This window comes from Lissotriton helveticus, chromosome 5_1 (assembly GCF_964261635.1).
Source record: "Lissotriton helveticus chromosome 5_1, aLisHel1.1, whole genome shotgun sequence".
Classification (NCBI taxonomy): Eukaryota; Metazoa; Chordata; class Amphibia; order Caudata; family Salamandridae; genus Lissotriton; species Lissotriton helveticus.
The window spans coordinates 1,328,646,082-1,328,672,865 of record NC_136065.1 but is presented as its reverse complement, the minus strand read 5'-3'; the positions used below and the strand labels follow the sequence as shown (position 1 = coordinate 1,328,672,865).

Genomic DNA, 26,784 nt, shown 5'->3' with positions numbered 1-26,784 from the left:
ACCTTTACTTTACTTTACTTTAAAAATTATTTATAACGCGCACTATCACCATCGGTTTCTTGGCACCCCGCAACACGCTCCAGTTTTGCAGCTAGCAGAATTGAGGAGGCAGCAAGCCTCCCAAACTGGTAGAGTTTCTGCAGCCATAAGTCGACTTTCACTGCCTAAAAGTTCAACAGTTCTGATTGCACGAGACAAAATTGGGATTCTTCATTCAGAAAGAACAGTTATTTCACAGCGCAGTTCACTTTATGTGCGCAAATACTTTTGCAATTCGCACCCTGAGTTTTTCAAGGGGCAATACAATACACTTTGAGAGGGAAGGAAGACAGCTTCTCTGCTCCCATTCATGGATGTAGCTGTGGGAAACCTAGAGCCGAAGGCAGAGGCTTCTGGGAGCTAGTACTTCTAGGGGTAGAACTGTTGTAATTGAGCTACACCAACTAGGCTTCAGTTGGCCTCCCAGATACTTGCCCCTTAGTCCAGAGAGATGCTAATTTCTGCAAGCAGTGTAGACACAGGACCACAGACACTCATTCTCAGGGTTAAACAAAGGCACACTCTCAGTGGACACACATTCTCGTTGGGATGGTCTGCACCGGTCTGGGGCAGTACTTGAGTTATCTGGAATACTCTGCATTAACTTTTTTTTTTATTATTGGGAGAGTTCAACAATTACATAATCAGCAATCACATGAAAAAAGTAATTACATCATTACAATCTTTTAAAACTTTCTAGAAAATTGATTGGTAAAACAGCAGAAATAATGCAATATATTTAACTTGCATGGATTTAAACCAAGAAAGCCCCCCCAGTTTGATAAAAAACAAGCCATGATTTTATAATGCACATATAACCTATACAGTCATCCTAACCAAATGTCTCCCAAATGTCTAAACATTTCCTATAATATCCTGATCTTAACACAAATCTCTCTATCAGATTCGCTATTTCTACATAATTTGGACCACCAATGTTGACATTTTGGAGTTTCTTCAGATCACCACTTTTGAAGGTTTAATGACCGAGCTATTAGAACGATAATATATAATCTCTTTATTTGCAGAAGGCTAATATTGAAATCTGATGAATACCCCAAGACATTGTCCACCACCTTTAATAGGGTAAACTTAAACTCATTTGTCTTATCCCAGGTTATAACAGAAATCTGAAGATTTTCTTTAGACTGCCATTTATCACGGGCTTTCTCGTAGACCATATCATCCTTGTTTTTTCACAGAAAGGCAACCCAACAACTAATAGATCAGAAAGCCCTAGATTCTATCAGGTCCTCTTCTAACTCCAAAGTGGCCAAAATACCACAGCAATCTATATCCTGTAAAAAATAGCTAATCTTAATAAAGGGCCATTGCATACTTTCTTTAAAGTACCTGATACTAGGCTCAATTTCCCTCCAATTTTTCCAGTTTACTACATCTAGAAAATCCCATATCGTACAAATATCATTGCTCGCCCACCTAGAATCAACATTCTGTCAAATATGTCACTCCCTTAATGAAAGGGATATCATAATGCCTAAACATTTGCTCCTAACATTCAATGGTCCACTGTACAATCTTACATCTCACTTTTTTAGGAACTCTTGTGAGGTGTAATAAATCAACAATTTCATATTCCTGAAAGAACAATTCTAAATAAAAAATAATTATCAAACAGATTAATGTCTGGAGTCTGAAAAAACCTATATGTAGTATGTGCAAAATTCGCAAAATAATATCCCTTCATGTTGGGAAATGCTAGCGCTCCACCTTTCACTGGCCTGCCTAATGTATCCATTGCCAATGTAGGCATTTTATCAGCCCATGAAAAGCTGAGAAAATCATCGCTTTCAAGAATTTAATCTGTATGGCATTGGGAAAAGCAGCAAACAAAAAAATGCGCAAAGGTAAGACTGACATTTGAATCAAAGCAACACAGCCCATTATTGAAAGAGGTGAATTAGTCCATTTTGCGAACAACCCTTTAATCTTACTTATTAAGGTAACATAATTCAAAGAATATAAATCATTAACATCTTCTGAAAGATATATCCCTAAATACCTCTTGGGCCTTGAGTGAACTAAAGGATGAAATTCAATTAGTAAAGTGTCTAGTGCGATAAAAAGGGTATACAGCCTTTACAACGAAACTTTTACAACGAACTACCATTACAACGCAACTTTTACAACGCAAACCATTACAACGCATAGCGCTGGGGGGCGCTCTAGGATAGGGAATAGGTTTAATGTACTATCCAACACCTTCCCTACTATCCACGGGGACTGGAGTTGGAATAGTAAATTAAACTATTCACTATTCACTATCCAGCGCCCAAAAGCATTATGCGTTGTAATGGTATGCGTTGTAAAACTTGCGATGTAAAGGTAGGCGTTGTAAAAGTATGCGTTGTAACGTCATACATCCGATAAAAAGTGATAACATCTCTGTTTTTAATTTATTTATCTTATAACCTTCCACAAATTGATATTCTTAAAAAATGTCAAACACCCTCTTTTGGTTCTCTGTATCAGGTTTAGGAAACAGTGCTAGGTCATTGGCGTATAATTTTATATTAGTCTTCACTTTCAGTGGTGGTAGTATATTCACATTAGTTTAGACAGCTATTGCTAATGGCTCTATAAAAAGGGCAAAGAGTATAGGTGACAGAGGACAGTCCTGTGTAGTACCTCTGCTAACCTTGTAAGTACCAATTTTTGCTAGAATTGATCATTATTTGCACTGAAGCTCCTTTATATGACTTTTCTGCATCTGATAACATAAACTGAGCTGGAATTTTATTTTGTGAAAAATAAGTTAGAGCTTCAATGAAAAAATTTATATTAAATATATCTGTCTCCCAGGTACAAATCCCCACTGATCCAGATGTATTACAGAGCCTAAAATACTACTCATTCTATTAGCTAAAAGTTTAGTTATAATCTTATAATCAACATTTAAAAGACTTATAGGTCTGTACGAATTGACATCTTCCTTATTCTTGTTTTTCTTCAAAAAGCTAACCACAATTGCAGTGCGGAATGATGCAGGGATTTCACCCCCTTCTAAAATATGTTTAGCTAATTTTACAAGATTAGGATTTAAAACAGATGGAAACATTTTATACAGTTCAGTCGGCAAGTTATCTTCTCCACAAGCCTTTCAGTTAGCCAATGATTTCACTACATCTTCAATTTCTTTAAGAGAGAAGTTAGCTACCAGGGCTTGCGGTTGACTTGACTGTAAATTAGAAATAGGGAGCTTGTAAGGACACCCCTGAGTCTTAAAACATCCACACCCTGTTGTGCACTATATATTGTTTCATAGTGTTTAAAAAATCTACCCTCTATTTGCGTAAAGTTTGTAATATGAACTTTTGTTTCCTTATCTATAAGACATAAAATTCTATTCTGCACTTGACGTTCCCATATCTGCCATGCTAAAACTTTACCTGCAAAGTCACTCGCCTCATATACATTTTGACACAATAATACTCCTGTATATACATTCTCGCTTGTCTGAATGCCAGTTTATTAGCAGTAGTTTTATTACGTAAATAGTGCACATTTGCCAGATTTGCATCCAATTCTAACCTTGACTTTTGCGCCTTTATGCATTTGCTTTGTGCTATCTCTTTGGAAGTTATATAGCCATGTATGGTTGCTTTAAGTGCCTCCCAAATTATCTCTATCCTTGTTGTATTATTATTAATCTGAAAAAATGTATTTCACTATGTAATTTTATGCACCATTCTTAATCTTACAAAATTACCTTATTAAAAAATTATCTCTCAGATGTTCCTAATACCCGTATCCCTGGCACTTCTATCTTTATCAAAGCTAGGTCCGAAATACCATTCTGGATGAGCGTACAACTATTTCATTTCACATTTTGAGAGAAGAGGATATAATCTAATCTGGCAGCAGATTTATAAAACAGGAATATTCCCACCTATTTGGATGTTTTTCCCTCCATACGTCTATCAGATCCAGTCCCTGCATACATTCCATCAGTAAACTCGCATTTTGTGGTTTATTCTGCTTGCGTCTGTCAGAAGATGAATCTAACTTCGGATTTTGAAGAAGATTAAAATCACCACCTAAAATCACAAATCCAGGAATACACAGCAATGCTTGGTATAATTCTAACAAAAGTACTGACTTATCTAAGATTGGTGCACAGATTGTGGCTGTAGTGACTCTACAATTATTAAGTAAACTGCTAATTAACCCCCATCTGCCTTCTGTATCAGACTGGGAGAAAGTGATTTGAAAAGGGAAATGCTTATTAACAAAAATTGCTACCCCTCTATGGGCGGTGTTTGCAGATGACACATATTGAAAGCCTGCCCAATATCTAAACATTTTATATGTAGATTCCCTTTTATCCATATAATGCGTCGCCTGAACAAGGTCAATATCCGAGGAGTGACTTCTCACCCACTTATCTACAGCCTGAGATGTGCTTTTGTAATTGAGGCCATTGACATTTAAGACGACAATTCATATGGAATCCTTATGCAAATTCATTTAAAATCACAGTAGCAGCAAAGACCTGCCAATTTAACTTATAGAGCAGTTAACAATCTGGACCATATTGTCTTTTCACATATTAAAAATCTATTGCCAATTTCCTGACAGTGTTTAATAATTCCTAACCTTATTGCACATTCCCTCACAAACAATATAACATTTTCTTCTCAGCACTTTCCGCGACTTAACGTGCACAATGTTTACTAAAGTGTCTAATCCATCTAAGAATAAAGTGCATTGTTTCACATTAATTATAACAGTTTGTAAAAAAGAAAGTGACTGAGTGCATAGTTTTAGACAAAAAAGCCACGTGGGGTAGCACCTAGGCTAGCAAGCAAAAGTGCATCATGCAGTACATAACGTGTTTTACATTTGAAATCTTCCTTAACCATTTTGTATAAAAATACAACATTTTGCAGACCTGTAATCTTCCATAATCATTCTCAACCAATCGTTCTACTGCAATTGCATCATTTCAAATTTCTTTCCAACATAGCCAAAGTGTAAAGGATAGTTGTGAACTCTCTCATTTTTCTCCCCTGCTATAAATCTGTGTCCACCAACCCCAACAAACCCCTCCCAATGTACCCTGAGTGAGGATAGCCCACACAATCTCTTTCTCATCTTTGAACCCCCTGGTGTGCCATGGCTTTGCACCCCTTAACACTCATACTTCCAGAGAGTCCGAAGGTCCTCGGGCCCTGGATCCAGATCCCCAAAATACCATATAATCACTATTGAAAGGCTGTACGAGGAAACCATGTATAACCAGATATGCTCGTCATTTTAAATAACTTCACTAAGTCTAATACATGACTCTTGAAAACCCTGGGTCTGTCTCTAGATTGGCAAAATACCCCATATACCTTAATTCGACTAAAGAAGCAAAATGATTCATGCATTCAGGTGCAGCATTCTTCAGATCTATACTTCTTACTGCTTACAACTTAATTAGACAAGCTTTGTAGATGCAGCTGAGCCTCTTCTGCATCTGCAAAGAGAGAAAGCTGGCCTTTTGCTAAAACTTGAGGTTTAGATTGTTGTATAATAGACACTTGTGTCCCCTTCTCTTTGAATGAACCAATCATCCTGACAAAGTCTCTGCCCTTCCGTGCTGCTGCAGCAGTCATGTCCGAAAAGATTCTTAATTGAGGCACTTCTTGAGCCAAAATAGTCTTTTTTTCTACGGCTTTAGACAGAATGAGCTCCCTCACTCTAAAGTCAGTAACATTTAACTAATATTGTGCAAGTGTATTTAGCATTCGAAAGGCGCTGAGCAGGTACCCTATAAGCTCTTGTAATACTTAGATCCCCTATTAACTCCGGAATTGCATTCTTCAACAGGGAATCAACCCAGTCTTGCACATGAGGACCTTCACTTCCTTCAGAAACACCTACTATTCAAAGATTTGTGCACCTATTACAATTTTCCAAATCCTGCAATTTACGTTCAAGAACATCTGTTTTCCCAATTTGCTTAACTTCCTGTTCCATAGACAAAATGTATCAATTTAGCTGTAGACTCGACCTACCACCTCTGTCATTCTCTCTGGCAGTTTAACCATTGCTTCCTCGATCTTCGTCAGTCTCGCATGAAATGGTGCAATTTGCTGAGACTGTGTTGTTTGTAATTCTTTTATTTCAGCAAGGATAAGGTCAAACATATTTTTAATGGACTGACCAGATTCCAGCTCTTGTTGCATGTCCTGGCAATCTACCCTGTTTTCACCTTCCATTATCACTTGGGAGATATCAACCTGAGATGCTGTCATGGCCTGAAAAGTTGGCCGTTGGTTTATGGCCTTAGCTTCTTGACGTGTTATTGAGACCTGAGCTTCTGTTGATGCCACAATTTATGTTCCTTTAATAAAAGAAGATACTGTTTACGCGCAGTGGGGTTTATGATATTCTTGGAAACACATACCGCAGAATTGACACCCAAGATGCTGTTGTTACTTTCCATTCCTTCCAGAGTGGAGAGGGAGCAAGATATTTGAAAATCTGAAATTTCTTCACCACTTTTAGTCTCTGCCCCTTTCTCGCTTTCAGACCGGCTGCCAGAACCCTCTGTTTTCCCAGCCCCTTTTGCCTCAATTTCTGGGCTAGAATAGGTTGGCTAAAGGAGGCTGCGCTGGCATTTGTGGTTTTACACTTAAGTGTGCACATGCTGTGGCCGCTTTGATCTTTTTCCCCCCTCTTCCAAATTGAGTAGTACACAGAGAAGAAACTGGTATTTTATTTTGCAAAGATTATTGTTGAGGCTACAATTACAAATATCCGCAGCCACAAAATTGAAGTCCATTGTGTGAACTGAGGCCTACTGAAGCGTTTAAATTGGGTTTTAGCTGGATTTAAACAAAATATATAATTTCCTTCCTACTCTTTTAAACTTTAGCCATATAAATTCTTGCAGTTTCAACCAGCAATCATAAGATGCAGGTGCAGGCCGACCTGTCCTGGCTCCCTGTGGTGCTGCATTCTCACCTGGAACACCAGGGTGATGCCACACACTGCACACCACACGCCGCTTCCTCATCCAAAGTGGCTTGCCACCGAAAGGTTCCATGTCTTTTAACTCCTGCACTTCCTCCAGCTCCGTATCAGCAAAACCATGACATTTTTACTTAAACACTGCAGCCCTCAACAAACCCCACCTGATTTCGCCATCGCTCAGCCTTGTGCCTTCACTTCTGTGGTGGGTGAGTGTTCTAACGGCAACGCGTGCATGAACCATCTGCCGCCATACCCCAACTGTACCAACCAAGTAATTTATGAATATGTGAGTGAATGCACAAGTCCCTCTGTTGCTGTCTAATTACTCTGCATTAACAAGTATCCACGTGATAATGCTCTGCCAACAGTTTGCAATATGTGTAATTGTGGGCTCCTACAGCCCAAACAGATCAAAGTGTATCTTGTGGACTGGCTTCACACTCCAACAAAATACACCATCAAACATAAAAGGGCGTACTCCTGAGGTACATTCACCCCACAGCAACAGTCTTGAATTTAAGGTGAATCTTTCAGTAAAGAGGTGACCGCTTTGTCATATATATTCACATGATAAATGCTTATTTTCAACTGCACATTATCATGGATGACGTTTTTCATATTTTGCGTTCACCAGAACTTTTTTAACCCCTTGGCCGCGGCGGTAATTCCGCTGTGGCGCTGAGGGGGAGGGGGGGTCGCGGCTCCGCCATGCTCGTGATGGAAGCACTCCGTCACGTGCCGCGGGCACGCTGTGCTAGTGACGGAGTGGTTCCGTCATGGCCCCGCCCGCTTATCAATTCAGCCGTGCAGGCGCGGAATTGATGCAGCGTGGGCGGAGCGACGTGACGGAACCACTCCGTCACTAGCACTGCACGCCTGTGGCTCGTGACGGAGTGGTTCCGTCACGAGCACGGAACAGGTTAAATTGAAAATCACTGTGCATATGTCAGAGTTTGTTTGACAATGTTTAGGCCTATGTCATCATGTGTGGTCCAAAAAAGGGCATTAGATTAGAGATGTAGTAGAGAATAGTTTATGATCATACCCATGGCAGTTTCTTAGGGCTTCCAATGCACAGCAGCGTGCCAGAGTGCTAATGAGATAAAGCTGTGCACCCAAGTTCACACTGTGTGTCAAGCAATGAAACATGGGCTAAAATTGGGGCAGCAGGTCTTGGATCCACTGTCGTCAACCCAGAGCCAAATACGTTCCCAAGTGCTGCATTTCAAAAGATTATATCCACCTTGCTGAAGAGTCCCTATAATTGGTGAATGTAAGTAACAAAACCACTGCAGTGCTTACCACCAACAACGCACTGTAATTCATGGATCAAAGATAGCCCTTAAAGGACACTACTACTCTCTAAGAAAATGCTGACGGTTTCAGCTACTTGTTCATGAAAAAACAGATAGCTGCCTTCTTTTGCATTTCAAGCCTCCCCCACACTCCAAAGGCCATCTTGTTTTTATGCTCTATGGAAGAGATTGGGTTATTAATTCAGGTGGGTAAGTATCCACCTCAAGTATTAATCACAATCCTCATCAGGGTGAACCACTAAAGAAACATGAGATTAACCCCTGGAAGGATGGGACAGAGCAGACAGGCTTAACTTAGAGGCAATGTATAAAGTATTCATGCAATACTAAAACGGTAATATAGTCGAAATGCTAAATAATAAAGATCCCAAATTGATACCAAAATGACAAAAAATACAATAAGGGGAGCTGGAGATATGAACTTCTAAAGTTTTAAGTAGAAAAAGTGCCAAGAAGCACAAAATGCCAATGATAATCAACAGATGTGGTAGAACAGGTCCTAAGTGCAATTTGACATGGACTGTTGAGGTCGAATACATTAACCAGGTTCATCCTGATCCACGATTTTTTCTTCTGTCTTTAGTCCTTTAAGTTTCAATACGTCACTGGAGTACACTTCTAAAGCCCCACAGGACCTTGGTGGAGTCTCACAGGGTTGCAGGCAGAGTCCATTTCAGATCCAGTGGTCAGTGATCAGCTGGATAGCTGCAGGAAAGACCTCCTCTAGCGTGTTGTATCCCTGTAGCTTAAATAGTAGGTCAGCCTAATGACCATTAGGGTCCACTTCGGTGTCAGAGATAGAGAGAAAAAAGGTTCAGTCCTCCAAGGTTCTTCTCAGGTTGCAAAGAGCAAGTTCAATTCTCTTATGAACTTCTTCGGGTCCAGGAGTGATCAGCAGTGGGTGCCATTCAGATGTCATGTTTATGCCTGGCACGGGCTAGGAGGTGGGAATTATCTTGGAGATGCCCTAAACAATGAGGTAAAGGTTCCTGGGTCTAATCCTACCCACTTTGGCCATTTTCAAGACAGTAGAAGTCGTGGGCCACACTAAACTTGTGCTGAGGCCTGAGGTTGTGTGGGGGACTGTACTATGGTAATCCAAGTTTCCCCCCATATCTAAAAGTAACATATAGTTTGAGGCAGGTCTTGTATTGACAACCACCTCAGAGGCAGATGTCTGTTAAAACAGAAGCTAAGTTTGCTCCAACAAGACAGTGGATACATACAAATTGTTTTGACATTCTATTTTCCTCCTTGTGATGTGCATTCCAAATGTTAGGTGTAAACCCAGAAGACCTGTCAAACAGTTTTTGACACTTTCATATCAAAAAGAGGCGTACTGTGATTGAGGCCTGTCTCGCTGAGATAATATAAGCAGACTGCCCAAGTGTCCGCTAACATTTGCCTGTGACAGGGAAGTGCACCCCAAGTGATATCTAAAAATCCCCAGCAGGCCTGTCAAGCAGAAAGCGACATTCAAGAAGAAATGTGAAACTTTAATGTCAAAAAAAGATCCTCACACCACTACTCTGCACATTCAGTCAGGTTCAGATGGGACATCGCTGCTCATTCAGGTCAGACTATTGTTGCTCCTGGCAGAAAGTTCTTACCTCAATCCCATCTATTCAAATGCTAATTACTGGCTGGAAGAAGTAGGAGGGAAGAATGGAGATTTAGGTTCCAGGGACTTCAGGCAAATGAAAGGTAAATTTCTAAGAGTCCCTTTTCCAAAATAAATATTATAAATTCTACTTCACCAGTGAATTGGGCTTGTGATAAATATTTCAAAAAGTCCAAAAATGAATGTTGTTGCTTTTTTCGAGCCAAAAATTACATTTATTAAACATAATATTGTATTCCAGTGCTTTCCTGTGGAACAGCGAGCCCTGCTACAGTGAAAATAGCATATAGGGTCTTTTCACTGTAAGGACGTTTAACATTGAAGGTTTACATGTGCTACTTTTAAATACCATGCACCCTGCCCTATAGCCATTAAGGTTGACTTACGGTAGACTTATTAATATTAAAAAGGAAGGTTTAGGCCCAGGTGTGGCTGGTAGCCTTTGGAAGTGGTGAGGCAAGCGAAGTACCCCACCGCTTCCCAAAAAACAAAACACACCCTTACTCATAAAGCCCAAAATAAACCCCCCTTCAAAAGCCCAAATAAAAACATAACCACTAACTAACTACAAAAATAAAACATAACCACTACACTTACATTTATAACACATTTCTAATAAATAAAATACAACGGCACTTACCCATGGGCTGCGCATCCTTCTCAGTGTTCTTCTGCAGTCTGTTGCACGAAGAGTTCCTAACCAATCCAGACACTGATCTAATGCAGTTAATCAGCATGAGTGAAGCATCAGGATTGAAGAGCGGGTTGGCTGTTTGCTCTGTCAGACCTTGAAGGTCTGCGCCCGTTCTCCACCCAGCTGTCTAAGATGGCTGGGTTGAAGAGCTGCAAAGTACGCATGTCAGGCTACCCGTCATAAGCCAGACAGCCAAACTGACATGCGCACTTTGAAGCATCCAGTCAGCCACTGCTCCAGTCCTCTACGCTGCCAATTGGCAGCAGAGGACACCCCTGCATTTCTCCTGGCTCGGAGGCAGGCTGGCGGATGTGGCGCACCTTGGTGAAAAATAAAATGGCAATTAAATAATTTCATTGTCATTTTATTTTTCACATTTAGTGTGGCTCGCAGCAGTTGGGCATGCCTAACTCCCCCAACCCTCATAAAGAAACTGCAGCTGTTTAGGCCTGTCAAAAGGGGGTTATTTTGGCCTGTCAAATTTGCAGTTTAAAACTGTACAGTCAGGTTCCAGTGGCAGGCCTGAAGACATGCTTTGCTGTGCCACTGCAGTGGATGGCCCAATAAGCGCTGCGGGCCACTGATAGCATTTAATTAACAGGCCCTGGTTACACTTGGTAACGTATTCTACGGACTTGAAGGCACATTAAATAAATCACTCAGGTGTTTACCAATCTTACCATGTTAAAAGGAGGAGCACACAGATGTTACCAGGTAAAGTGCACAGAGTTCTACAGCCAGCAAAACTAGGGTTCAGAAAAAAAAGGCAAAAATATCTGGGGTGACCCTGCAGGAGGAGCAAATTTCCAACACTGCACAAGTCCACAACATACGTTCATTAAGCTGACACTACCCTAGACAGCAGTTTGTTATTTTCAATTCCCTTTTTGTGTTTGTTACATTTTTCCATATACATCAACATACATTTTATTACACAATAAAAAAGTACCTTCGGCGTCCAACACAGCCAGTTGAAAAGGCTCAGCGACTGTGTAGAAATGAGGCTGTTGATGACACCTTCTCAAGAAGCAGAAGGCAAAAACGTTAACATTAAAGAGCAAAGAATAAGAAACAAGTATGTTGGACCCCCAAAGAAGTATTGAGGTTTAAGTATCCACTAACATAGCATCAGAGTTAATGCTGGTTTGGGATTACAGAAAATATAGATAGACTGACAATCTTCTGTAAGGTATTGAAATGAAGCCCATCACGTGGCTGGAACTCTATTATGATGTAGTTACTCTTGGGGGGCGTGGCTAGGCACGCGATGGCGACGGTCGCTCTAGGGTAGAGCTCCGTGTCAAGCTCCCCTTCCCTGGGCTGATTCTCCGTCATTTCTCCAGACAGCCGCCCGAAATTGCAGGCGGAGCATTATCCAGCTACCACCACCCTGCTGGCCAAATCTTGATCGGAGGGTCCGCACCGGTCAGCACCGACCTTTCCTGAGGGACTCCTGCGGGGCCTCCTGAAGCTTGGCCGGCTGAGGCACCAACGCAAGGCCGTGGTCTGAACTGTCGTGCAGGCCCACACACGCGGCCTGCCTATTGCTGGATCCGACCTCTGCGCCTGCCGTAGACGGGGCTGGGAGGCCCGCCAACTGCCCTGAGACGGTATCAGCGGCGTCAACGAGAGGTAGCAGAAAGGCAAACACCTGAATCGGTGACTGAGGACCGGATCAGCTGTAGTCGCCCGACGCGAGGGTAAGAGGCCCGGCCGGGGGAGCTGCTGCCCAACTACTAACTGCCGAGACCGGGTCCGCGGGGCACCCCCAGAACACTACTGGGGGCGGGTACTTGGGAGCGCAGCACCGGAGGAGAGGGGGCACCTCACCGGGAGTCACAGAGCGGCCGCAAGCACGCGGCGAGAACTTACAGCACCCGCAACAGGACCCGTTACATCAGGGGCCCGCGGAGAACCTGGATCGGGCGTGAAGACCCGCATTTGGGAGGCGCTAAAGGCCCACGAGAGCGCCATTACGGGAGTGCGGAGCACATCTTGCTGACAGAGACAACGCCTGGGGCCAGTCAACGCGGGCCCCCCCCCTCCGGTGCCTTTTTTGACCGGCAGCCGGAAAGGGTCACTGGTATGAGCATCCACTGAGGGACTGGGATTGCTGAGACCACAGGGGGCGCTGAGTTGAGACGTCGGACCTGGCGGGGTACGAAGCGCCTGGAGAAAACGCAACAACGCTGAGACGCCATTCCTGCAACGGGTGAGAGCCCGCCCCCCCCCCCCGAGGCAATTCGAGGAGAGGACACCGGGGACCCGACGAGGACCCCCCGCTAACAATGGACAGCCTGCTGCCGTGAGACCTGCTGCCTGCCAGAAACACAAGCAGAGTCAGAGCTGATGATTGGCGCCTGCTGCTTAATGCTGATGCACCTGCCTGCTTAAGGGAGAGTCGGTGTAGACACGTGTGATGCCGACTGGCCAACTGCGTTGGGGCAGCCACACACCCCATTGTCCCGCCAACCTCGGACATCACCAACACCCCGCAAGATCACGAGCCTAAAGCCGTCGCATCCTCCTGTAGACCCGGCGGGACTGATAGCCAGGTAGCTCTGCTCATGTCCGGAGGGGTAAGGACACGCACTGGAACTGGAGGTGCCCCCCCCCGAAAGGTACGACTGATAAATCGCTAAAAAAGATGGATGTTGATCAGGTGACCACGAGACTGGATAGCGTGCTCGCGGCCATGGAGTGCCTGGAAGAGTCGCTCCAATCGACCAGAAATTCACTGGAATCCAAAATCGACAGCGTCGCCATAGATCTCACCCACCTGAGGGACGACCACAAGAAGCTGGCTGATCGGGCCAAGACAATAGAGGGAACTATGGCGGAAATTGAACCCCAAGTCACCCAAACGGATAAACAAGTATAGGACCTCCTGAACAGAGTGGAGTTCTTGGAGGACCGCGCCGAGGATGCGGAAGGGCGGGCGCGACGCAATAACATCAGACTCGTAGGGATCCTGGAAAAATGGGAGGGCAACAACCCTGCCCAACGTGTGGAAGACTGGCTAAGGGACATGCTGCCGGAAAACACACTCTCACCCTACTTAGTGGTGGAACGGGCGCACCGCGTACCCACGAGACTGCTTCCCACGGTCTCTAACTCAAGACCACTACTCCTTAGGATACTGAACTACCGGGACAGAGACACGGTCCTGAAGGAAGCTAGAAGGCTTGGGGAGATTCGTATAGACAATGCCACAGTGATGTTCTTCCTGGACTGCACCATCCAAGTGCAACGTCAGAGGCACTCTTTCTTGGAGGTAAAACGAAGACTCCACACAGCAGGCCTCAAATATTCCCTCCTCTTTCCCGCGAAGCTAAGAGTGGTGGCACAGGAAAAGACCTACTTCTTTAATAATCCTGAAGAAGTCAGCGCTTGGCTCGACAGTGGCACAGACACGGCCCCCAGGCAAACACAGGGCCATGAGACAGGACCACGGACACGTGGACCGAGACATCGTCGCAGAAACAGGGACCAGCAGACCCGTCGCCCGGGAGGCACGTCACACCGCTCCCCGCCAGCAGATCAAATTCTACAGGAGCAACGAGATGCACTCCGAAGGGTCTCACAGCTGAGCAGCTCTCCAGCATCTGACGTCGCGCAGGACACCAGCCCGCGGATAGTCCCAAGCGACGATGAGGCCATCTACGGAATACCGGACTCTCAGCTTTCGGTGGACTTGCCGGATATCACACCGCAGACAGCTGACCTGCTCCACTGAATATGCACGAGGAGTCCTAGCAAACCCTGCTATAATAGCGGAGACAGCGATGGGGGGCCGGATGGATGCTGAGGCGTCGCAGGAGCTGGGCGGCGTCAGGAGTGTCTCCCCTTGCCCCTAAGATGGACAGAGGAACATTGACGCAGTGAGTATTACCCCAGTCACATAGTCGCTGAAAAGGTACTGTAATGATGGGGCCACCCTGCGGTCCTCCCCCTTTCCTCCCCACTGCCCGCTGGCCCTAACACACAGGGAACTAACTATGCCAGAGGCTTGGGAGATGTGACCTGCTTTACTTTCCCCCTACATGGCTGGCCAGACCGAGACCCCTGCACAGGAGGCAGCGCCATATCCCCGCGCAATGACTTTGGCTGCAAGACGCATATAACATGTGGCCCGGGGAGGGACAACGATTTCCTTCTTTGCTCAAATAAGTAAGCCGCCGAGACTGTGACTAGCACATGATACCCCCTAGACTTGAATGGTTGTCCCTCTCGATTGAGAGTATGGACGGTGGCATGTTTCGCTACTGCCCTTTTGGCATTCAAATATGGTTCACCCACAGTTGGTTATTTTTGTTGACTGTTTCCCCCACATTTTATGTATTCCTGGGATGTGCTGAGTGTATAAATGGATATGGATATGGTCGTGGAAGTAATTGGTGGGGAGTTGCAATGGGCCTGGGACCGGCTAGTGCATATGGACAGGGGGGGAGACTGCCCGAATTGATAAAATGTCTGCGCTAAAAATCTGCACCTGGAACATTAGGGGCATGCACACGCCAGCGTGCCATTATCACATACTCACATACTTGAAAAGGCACCAGATTCAAATCGCACTCTTGCAGGAAACACACTTAAACAAGGCGGAAGTGGCCGCACTGCGCCGCAGATGGAGGGGAAAACTGTATGCCACCGAGTACTCCTCATATGCCCGCGGGGCGCTACTATGGGTGAAGCCGGGCACTCCCTTCACTGCGACACACACTCACACTGACCGGGAGGGCAGGTATGTGCTAGTGAACGGCCGCATCGATGGGCAGCCCGTGGTTCTGGCGTCCATCTACTCTCCCAACACAGATCAGGGGGACTTCCAGGCACGCCTTTTGGAGAAATTGGCGCCTTGGCATGGAGTCCCCTGGATTCTCGGGGGTGACTACAATACCGTATTGGATGTTACACTAGACCGCTTGGCCGCACCCAGGCCTGATGCCTCTTCTTTAGGAGCAACGAGGGCACTCACCCAGTGGGCGACACAGTGGGACTTACAAGATGCATGGCGCGCCCATAATCCCAACACTAAAGTATACTCCTATTATTCAGGAGCACACGCATTACATGTACGCCTAGACAGATACATGGTGACATCGGAGCTACTGCCACACGTCACGGACTCTCAATACCTTGGCCGAACGCACTCAGACCACCATCCACACACAATGGACATAGCCTGGGACCGCCCACACCCGCCTATCCCCACATGGCGATTACAACCTGCCCTATTACTGGATGCCCCCTTTAGAGACTCCCTACAGGCCTGCGTAGCACAATACTTCACAGACAACTCAGACACGGCGTCCTCCCCACAGATCGAATGGGACGCTTTCAAAGTTGTAGTCAGGGGACACTGCCTGGGCACACAGAGGAGCATGCAGAAAAGGCTGGAGGTTGACCTGCGCCGGGTAGAGACAGACTTGCTCCAACGAGAGCAGGAAGCAGTGACGGGAGCAGATGACCAGCTGTGCGAGGCCCGTGAGGAGCACGCGACACTATTGGAGCTATTACGCCACCTTAATTACGCTGCCCACTCTGCGTGTGTGCATCAATACAGTGATAAGCCCGGGAAATTATTGGCCTGGCTCGTCAAACAGGAGAACCGTACAGCACCGGTGTCTGCCACCCGAACACCGGAGGGGGAGGTAGTGTATGCGCAGAGCAAGATACATCAGGCCTTTGTGCAACACTACCAAGTCTTGTACAGGTCGCAGCTGAGAGTCACGTCAGAAGTCATCGCAGACTATCTCACAAGTATTCAGCTGCCATCCCTTACGAGTGCACAACAAGGGGACCTAGAGGCGCCGCTCGAGCCGGAAGAAATGCGCGAAGCTATTTTCGCTCTTTCTAACGGCAAATCACCTGGCCCGGATGGCCTCCCCGCCAAATTTTTTAAAACATGCTCGGAAATCCTGGTCCCGGAATTGCTCAAAGTGTACAATGCCGCAATAGAAGACTCGGCACTCCCAGCCACTCTCAATGAAGCCACCCCGGTCTTGCTCCTAAAACCCGGTAGGGGTGAAACATGTATGGGCTCCTGCAAGCCTCTAGCCATGTTAAACACCGATTATAAAATTTTCACTTCTCTATTAGCCCGACGTTTAGCCACAGGGGTCCCGGCTCTGGTCCATAGCGATCAAAATGGCTTTGTGCCTGCACGAAGCACCTCTCGCAACATCCGCCGCCTCTTCCGAATACAGGATGCCGCCACGTTGCACTGGCCGAGATCGGGATGCCTAGTTCTGGACCTCGAGAAAGCCTTTGACTCCGTGGAATGGCCCTTCCTCAGGGCGGTGCTAGACAAATTCGACCTGGGTGATGCGTATGTTGACATAGTTGGGTTACACTATCAAAGGCCCAGTGTGAGAGTGCGAACGGGAGGATTGCTCTCGGAGCCAGTACAGGTGCGCAGAGGGACTCGACAGGGCTGCCCCCTGTCGCCTCTTCTCTTCTCACTGGCCATAGAGCCCCTAGCGGTGCTGTTGCGGTCGAGAGGAGTGGGATGGGGAATCCCGCTAGCTGACGGCGTGCACGTGGTCTCGCTTTACGCGGACGACCTACTTCTGTATATACGTGACCTCGCTGAAGTACCGGGCTTATTGTCGGAACTATTCCAGACATTTGAGGAGGTGTCGGGACTTAGGGTCAACTGGGCCAAGTCCGGAGTGTACTCGTTCAGTTCGGACACACAGGAATGCAACGTGCACCTCAGGGGTGTCAGGCTTACTTGGTATCCCACTACGTTTAAATATCTTGGGATGCACATCTATAGAGATGCACAGAGCATACTGGAGGGCAACTTGATGCGTGCTATTTTCTCGCTGCATGCCCAGATGACCTTCTCAAAGACGCTGCCCCTGAACGTACCCAGTAGGAAAGCGCTCTCCAAAATGATAGTGTTACCAAGATTGCTCTATCACTTCACCAACATCCCGCTATATGTCCCTACCAGGGTATTCCGTGACCTAGAATCACTGATACGGAACCTGATTTGGAACACTGGACGCCCTCGGGTAGCACTGGCAAAACTCTATGCCCCGACTGCAGAAGGAGGGTTAGCGGTCCCCAACCTAGAGCTATATTATCTGGCGGCACAGCTGCAATGGGTGACGCACTGGCTGAGCGGCGCACACTTGGACGACACCGCTACTGCCAACTACATGTGGACCCACACGCAAGTATGTGCACTGTTTCACCCCTTGACTAAGGGACCTCGCCCGTTGCCAATGCATGTGACAGTGGCCCGCAAATGCTTCCTCCGTAGCCTAAAACTGACCCGAGAAACGAAACCTTATGTCCCCGTGCTTCCCCTGTTGGGTACCCCCAGGAGGAGCGGAACAGTGACACTGCGCATCCTGGAGAGCTGGACCACGGCTGGGGTGGACACCACGGGCGACCTTTATGCGGATGGAGCCATGCTCCCATTTGCAGAACTGGTGGAGGGTACGGGACTACCAGCCGGGCCGTTCCTACTCCATGCGTCCATTATACGCGCCTACACAGAAGCCTGGGGAGACGTGCAGGAGGAACTGCCGACACACCACCTAGTGCAATACCTACATGTCATGGGCAACGGTTCCCACATCATCCACTGGCTGGCGCAGGCCCTCCTCATACACACACAGCGGCCCACGCAGCCGCTGCGAGATGAATTTGCGGCCCTCCGAGGGAGGGACTGGACAGACAGGGAGTGGGCCATGATCCTGGCTAACCCCGTGAATATCCCACGCAACTCCCGTTTCAAAACAATACAATTTTACATACTGCATCAAGCATATTTATCGCCAGACAAAATCAATAGATATTTCAGGGTCAATACTACTACCTGTCCCCGTTGCGACCTGCTAGGCGCGGACATTTTACATATGATCTGGCACTGCCCATCTCTCGCTCTATATTGGAATGAGGTGACAACTCTCTTGACGCACAGCGCTGGCTCAGGCCTACCACACACATGGGAAGCTTGCATTCTAGGGTTATACAAAAGAAACAAATTGAATAAAATACAAGCCAGGTTCTGGGACTTAGGCCTTATCACTGCCAAGCGTTTGCTCACTAAGCACTGGAAAAGGCAGGAACCACCACACACTAAGTACTGGTATATTTCCTTCACCAACTGGGCTAGGGCGGAAAGCGTGGAACTACAAATAGCGGGCTTAAGAAAATTCCCAATTGCGCAACTCTGGAATGACACATTGGGCTCCCTCCAACGGAAGGCCCGACCAGAGGGTTCACTTCAAAACTACCACATACGGGGTGACACATGTAGAGTAGGTGTGGAAACACTAAGGCCTCAGACAACGATGCCCCCCCATGACGCCCGCCAGACTGAGGCAATGGAGACACGGTGCCTGCAAGACAGTAGGAGCTTGGCCCCCCCGCCACATTGCATAAAGCTTGTAACGAACCTCCCACCCGCTAGCCACAGGTCCGGGCACCCTTCCCACGCGATGCTCCAACAGTACATGACATGACACGACAATCTCCTGGTTCTTCTCACAACCACACTCCCCCAGATACGCTCTTCCCCCCCTTGCTCTTCCGCGTAATATCCCCTCATTTATTCCCATTCTTCCAATCTCGTATATACAGCTATTTCTTCCATAATCGTTTCACTCGGGACACACGTGACGACACCTGACACATCAGTACTGTTACTTCATGGTTGATTACCCCTTGGGTTCTTTATTCCCCGATTGGAGCCGGTTTGGGACATGGCTATGGCAGGTTCAAACTGCCATACAAGACACGATGCTGAATGTAATAATATAGGGGCCTAGACGCATACCCTGCTCGAAACCCCGGACTATGCGACGTGCTGAACGATATCACGTTATGTTAGCTAGACATGAGGTGGACACACGTAAGGGACACACATACATGCCACCTCCCATATAACGCCAATGCACAATCTCCTGAGAACACGTAAACCTACAAACGAAGATACAAAAGACCAGCACAATACTGCATCACCGCGGAACGCATCTGCTCAAACCTCATTGCTACTATTCCTGATGGAAGTCAAAACTCCTCAGTGTGCAATTAGGCTATACTATTTATTAATGTTACAATTTACCTACTGCGTTGATCATTGGTAGAAGCACACCATTCTATGTAGGCGATATACACCTCTGTACGGTTAGAGAAAACTCACGCATCAACGAATTCTATCCACATGACACACTCACAGGGTCTGTCCGCGACTACCATGAATAACCGTACAGCAAATACCAGTAAGTTACCCTGACATTATAGCGAACTTTCAGGGACAAACGGATAAGAACTGTTGAGTTTACAGAGTTAACTTCTTTGGTTCTAAAAAAGATAAAACGAGACGTCATTTGAATGTGTAATTGAACAGTGAGCATGCAGAATGCATATGACGCAATCAATGCCAATTAACCTGGTGTTATGGTCAGTAGAGGTATGTACACTCACTACTTTGTTCCTTTTCCCCTTTTCTCGGTTCCTTATTTTATTTTTCTCCTATGCATTGAAGTGTTGCAGCCGGCCCCCAGGGCTGTAGGCTCCGCATTGTGTACTGCTCTATGCTACTAATAAACGTCTTACATAAAAAAAAAAAAAAAATGATGTAGTTACTCTTCGGGACCCTGGCACAGGTACATGAGGCGGCTAGTAATGCCAGGTTTCAGCTGACGCAATTCTATTATATATATAAAGCTTACCTGACACTGCAATGCCTGCACAGGGTCTACCCAGAGAGACCAACGGGATGCCCTCGCTGTAATGTGATACTGGCGGATTTCGGACATGTGGATCTGTCCCCTGCTTCACCCGTTCTGGGAAGGGGTACTGGGTGAGGTGCACATGGTAACACTTGTGACTGCCAACCTTACGATCTGTCACTGTCTGTTAGGGTTATTGCCTCTCCCCAAGAAGGGGGAAAAATGCAGTACAAATTTGCCCAGTTAGGGTTTAGATTAGCCCAGAGAAACATAGCTATACGCTGGGCAAGTCCAACTCCACCGTCATGGACTAAATGTGTATCAGATATCCTGGAGTGGGCGGTAGCTGAGGAATGTAGGCTCCGGAGGGTCCATACAAATGGTAACACAGAGCGGGACATTGAGATCTGGGGCAGTATGATTACAAACCTGCATGGCGTCTCCAGCGACAGGTTATCGGAGGGAGAACCATATGACCTGTCCATGCTGCCTGCAGCCCAGCTGACCCCTAACCAGCTCATGGGACCCACTGGCACATACTATTGCCCTGCGGTCAGTACTGACTGGGAGGAGACACATGAGCTACGGCACCTGTGCAATGATTGTAAGTTCAGAAATTGAATGGTTTGGTGTGCATTCCCCTCTTCCCCCCTTTTTTGTGAATGCGCCTGCCTCTCCACTCTTTTTCCCCCCTCCTGCCTCCGACCCCACATAAGAAAATGTAATGATTATTGTTATTGCCATACTTCTCACCCGCACCTACTGTGGGCATGTGACAACCCTGGAGTTGTGTTGTTTATTCTTATGTTTCCTATATCTGTCATTGAGCTTCTGTTTGTGGGCTGATTATGGCAGGTCCCCAACCTCCCCCCCTTCCCAGGGATTCCTACTCCTGTGTATCACATTCTTATATGTCAGACATGCATAGAAAACTCAATAAACACATTTTCAAAAAATAAATAAATGTATTTACTCTTCAGGGTAGTCCTCACATCTTAGAGGAATAGTGGAAAAGATTCCACTCATTACGTAAAATCAATGATCCATAAAAAAAATATGATAAAATGTTATCATAGGATGTAAAAGAGTGATTAAGTGAGAAAAATGATGTGCAAAATGAACTATATTGTCATTGTGAAGGATTTCGCCTAACCATCGAACATCTCCAACTTGATCACTCCCCTGCAGGACCTCTGCAAAAATCCATTTCAATTCATCAGCAACAAAATCACCATCATTTACAGAAACTTCAGCCAGCAAATGGACATGACAGACCTCTCCAAACGCATCCTGATCTTATCCAAAGGATCAATGCTAACCACACAGACTGTCATTCCCCAGATGAGACCTCTGTGACCATGAAGTACATCCCCTCAGGGGCCCCACTGGATCCCTGTCTTCTCCATGCCTACTCCAGAAGACTGGAACCCATCAGCACCATTCTCACACTGGATGCCTCCACCTCTTCTGCAACCTTCTCAGATGATTGGAAAAACACAACTGTCAAGTCATTACTGAAGAAACCCTCTGCGAACCCTTCAACGCTCACCAACTACAAACCTATCTCCTTGACACCTCATTGAATACCTCAACGACTACCAATTACACCAATCAGTCTGCTTTCAGACCCAACCACAGCATGGAAACTGCCCTCGTTGCTGCCACAGATAATATCTACATAACTCTGGACAGTAGAGACATGACTGCTCTCATTCTCTTGGACTGCTCCACAGCCTTAGCACAGTCCACTCCCCCCTCCCTTCTCATCCAGTGCCTACATAATGCACGCACTCCAATGAATCTTTTTCCTGACTGGAATGACCCAGTAAGCCAACCTGGCACCGTACACCTCGAATGACCATTACCTCATCTGAAGAATTCTGCAAGGATCCTCCCAGAGCCCGATCCTCTTCAACACATACATGATCCCTCTAGTGAGAATCATCTGCTCTTACTATATCAACGTTCTCTACTACGCTGATCACACACAACTCATTCTGTCCCTCGCTGAGAAAAAGCCCAGTAAACTGATCAAGTTTAATGACTAGAATCACCCACTGGATGAAGACCAACTGTCTAAAGCTCAACACAAACAAGATCGAATTTGTGATCATCTGAAAGAGCACATCACTGTGGTGCTCCACCTGTTGGTCAAAAGAGCTAGGTCTGGCTCCCAACCCCACCACTCACACCAAGCGCCTCGAGATAATCATCAACAGCAAACTCAACAGGGCCGCCCAAGGCAATGCTGTCATCGCCTCATGCTCCCATACCCTGAAGATGCTGTTGAAGTTTTTCAAATGGCTCCTAATCAGCACCCGGAAAACTGTTATGCACACCTTGGTCGCAAGCAAGCTGAACTACGGAAACACCCTCTATGCTGGGATCACAGAAAACTCACCCGAAAGCTGCAGACCATTCAGAACTCGGCGACTGGAATCACTCTTAACCTCCCACGATGCACTCCCATCACACCACACCTGAAGGAGGTCCAATGGCTCCCCATTCACAAACAACCACAATTCAAACTCCTCACACACACTTTCAAACCACAAAATAACACTGGACCAGCAAACCTTAACAACGCATCGGCTTTCACAAACCTTCCAGACACCTCCGCGCATCCAGACTCCTACTTACACAAATCCCACACATAGAGAAAACCAGATCCAGCTGTTGAGCCTTCTCCTAAAGCATGGATCCATCTGCGGCTACACCAGAGCCTCCTCCTCACTTCCCGAATTCCGCAGGAAGCTGAAGACCTGGCTTTTTGAGTAGTCCCTCTAGGCTCTAGGTGTGCCAGACTTGCACCTGCTCAGTACCAAGATGCCCTCCCAGGTGATAATGCATTGCAGTTTCAGGATTTGGAGCAAATAAAGACAAGTTAGCAAAGGACGAAAGTGAATAAAAGTGACATAGAATAAAACAAAGCAGAAATACACCTAAAAGGCAGAACATATAGAGTTGATGCTGATGCACTGTATGCAGCTTAACGCCAATGCAGGCACCCCACAAGAGTGCCTGCTCTTCAGGCAGGTTTTTTGTGCAGGAAGGGATACCTTCTTGTACAAAAACAATCCTTAGAGCAGAGGGCTTTAAACTGTGTGGCACATGCCCCCCTGAGATCCCTGGCTGCGTTCCCAAGGTGTGCAAATGTCTTTGTAATTATTTGTAAATGAAGATGTGCAGGACATCTAACCTGGGCTTCTATTGGAATTCTATAATGCATATTAGCAAGCCCATTATCGCCGTTTTAGCGGCAGTTTCCTGCCGCTAAAACAGCGATAATTTTAACAAGGTTCTTGCTAATATGCCCCAATGATATTTCTCCTGGTTACACCTCACTTCCTAGGTGTACAAGTCTTTGTAAATCTGTTAATGTGTGAAATCCATGGGTGGATGCATGATAACATCCATGGTCCATGTGTGGAACGCCTCCCAAGTTGAAATGTAATGAAAGGCAATGCAAGCAGCTGCCTTGCGTTATATTTCTTTACAAAGCCATCCAAGTCCATGCAAATCAAGCCTTATGTGGCTTTGTAAATATTACTGACTCCATTGTATTGTCTTTTTGTCCCCTTGCATGACGCAAGGACAACGCCAAAGCTTCGTAAATATGGGTCTCAGAGTACGGAAACTTGCAAGACAGTGAAGACCTCCCAAGATAAGAGCTGATCATATAGTGGGTCTTGGATGCCATATATGATCAACAAAAACTAAACATTAACTGAAAAAACATGGCTTCGATGAAGTTGTGGTTATCTTTGGTTATGATACCTCAACATATGTTTTTAAAAACCTCAAAATGTCTCTTAAAAATCTCAATTAATGTACAGCTATGGTTATGAATTTAAACCAAAAATCACTGAGATATGAAAGTTATAAATGCAAAAACAACAATTGATGGACAGAAAGCAGAACAATGTCATACATTCACCCCAGTACAGAGATCTGGGCCTAAATCCATCGTTTTTTGCACTCCACACCACCCCAGGTCAGACATGGCTATATGCAAATCAGCCTCGACCCTGTGCCTCATGGGAACAGTCCAGCCCGAACTGCGAAGCCATGTCTTTCCTGGACCGGAATCAAGCATCCAAGGACCGGTTTCTGGCTATCAGCCTTCATCAGCCTGGATAGCTTGACTCCAGTAGTGTGGAGAGCATGGGACTCACGTCTGAGCATACCCATCCCACTCGGGTGACAAATGCAAAAACAACAATTGATGGACAGAATGCAGAACAATGTCATACATTCACCCCATTACAGAGATCTGGGCCTAAATCCATCATTTTTTTGCACTCCACACCACCCCATGTCAGAAATGGCTATATGCAAATCAGCCTCGACCCTGTGCCTCATGGGAACAGTCCAGCCCGAACTGCCAAGCCATGTCTTTCCTGGACCGGAATCAAGCATCCAAGGACCGGTTTCTGGCTATCATGAAAGTTATAGCCAGCACCACCAACCATAACTCACCGTTCGCAACAGGAGAATTGGAAATTAAGTGCAACAAAAAGAAAATCAAAGAAATGCACTGAAATAAACAAAGTTAAGAAGTGAGTTATGGTTCTGGCTGAAACATGTAAAATCACTTGAATCATGAGTTATCGTTATCAACACACCAAACACACACACCAATCTTGCACTACCCAACATCCTCATAACACCAATCTCAAAATGACCAAACACACAAAAATAGTGAAGATTACAACATGGTGGGAAGTGTGAGTCTTGGCTTGTTTGTGTGCATTGATAACCATAACTGCTGATTTTCAGTGGTATTGCGTGTTTGAGCCAGAGCCATAGCTCACTTTGACTAAGTTAGCTTTAAGATTACATTGAATGAAAGTGTTTTTAGATAATGTAAATGTCTAGTCTTCATAGTAATATTGCACTATACTGTTTTTAATCTTAAGTAGTTTCAATGTTACCACAAGTAAAACAAAATGGGAATAGATCATTTATGGTGTAGGGCATTAGAAAAGTACAATCCCCACTATCATCAGTGCACAGCAAGGCCTCTTAGCAGCCCTGGAGCTGCCTGGGGCCGTCTGCTATGAGGATAATTTGGGGACTATATCTTTCCAACTCAGCTTCCTTAGAAAGATGATGGCAATCTGAGAACTGTATACCTAATGTAACTGAGAGGCCTACACCCTTTTCTTTCCAGATCCCTACGTGAAGATTTACCTGATGCAGAATGGCAAGCGGCTGAAGAAGAAGAAAACCACTGTCAAAAGCAAGACACTCAACCCTTACTTCAATGAGTCCTTCAGCTTTGAGATTCCCTTCGAGCAGATACAGGTGAGATATTCCCTTGTACTAAGAGAGGGAAAATACCAAATGTACAAAAGGGTGTGTTCATTCAAGGACGACCATCTGCCTCTGCTGGAAGAGCGGGTGGATTCATGGAAACTTGGCTGATGCCATAACACAGCAACAGGGACCTCTAGAACAGTTTCCATATTTCTCCCTCACGATGGCACCTCTCAAACCCAAAAGCTTCTTGATAGAAGTCTGGTGTTGATGTACATTTCTGAATACGTGTGGTTTCCTTGTTAGCACTGCAACCTGGTAACATTTTAAGTAGGGCTAAATGTGGCAATTGGATGCAATATCTTTAGCACCTCGGCTCACATGGTGTCTTCTAAGTCTGCATTGTGGGAGTTGATACGCCTGAATGTTTAAATGATAATCCTGGTAGCACTGGGTCGTTCAAGGTCAAGAAGAGGACCTATGTAAGTGACAAGTGTCACACTCCAGAGGCACACGCCATACTTAGCTTGTGAACTCAAGGGTTGCGCATACGCTCTTTTGTGGGAGCCGTACACAATTTGTTGTATAAAAGTAGAGGGGAAACAGCCTTTACAACAAGGTTTTTACCTTGTTGTGCCTTTACCACAGCCGCGGTGCGTCCATTGGGGCGTAGGGGCGTAGCCCCACTAAACCTGGTGGACGCACCTGCGGCTGCAGCAGAGAGAGAGCAGCAAATAATTAAATGCAGCGCTTCATCGGGTGTTCCGACTGGGACAGACCCAAAGGAATAGGGAGTGAGCAGGGGATGGGGCTGGGTTACTGTCTGGCAGGGGGTGGGGCTGGGTTAGTGTCTGACTCCACTTACTCAGGCTGCGCATGAGGAATTCAGGAGGAAACTTCCCCGCGCATGCGCTTTAGCCGTCAACTTCGTCAAGTTGACTGAGAGGGAGAGGGGTGTGTCTTTTGCTGGGCCCCGTCCTTTTGAGAAGGCGCCAGGGCGAGTGACTGTGTGCCCCCCTAGCCAATCCTGGCGCTTATGCAGCGCCAGGATTGGCTGGGGCCCACCGCGCTGAAATACAGAGGGGAGCCGGGGAGAAAATCTGAGCAGACTCCCTTACCGGTCCACCCCGCCGAGCTACCGAGGAGCTGTTGTGTGTCCAGTGCCGGGGTATGGTA

The 26,784-nt window shown here is 46.2% G+C and overlaps 1 protein-coding gene across 1 annotated transcript in view; it reads left to right on the top strand.

Moving 5' to 3' along the window:
- The window catches only part of SYT2 (synaptotagmin 2), a 100,224-nt gene that overhangs the window by 64,322 nt on the left and 9,118 nt on the right, over positions 1-26,784 (top strand). The window contains exon 7 of the mRNA XM_078641245.1: positions 25,523-25,656. Coding sequence (XP_078497371.1) covers positions 25,523-25,656 — 134 coding nt within the window. The remainder of the gene's footprint in view (positions 1-25,522; positions 25,657-26,784) is intronic.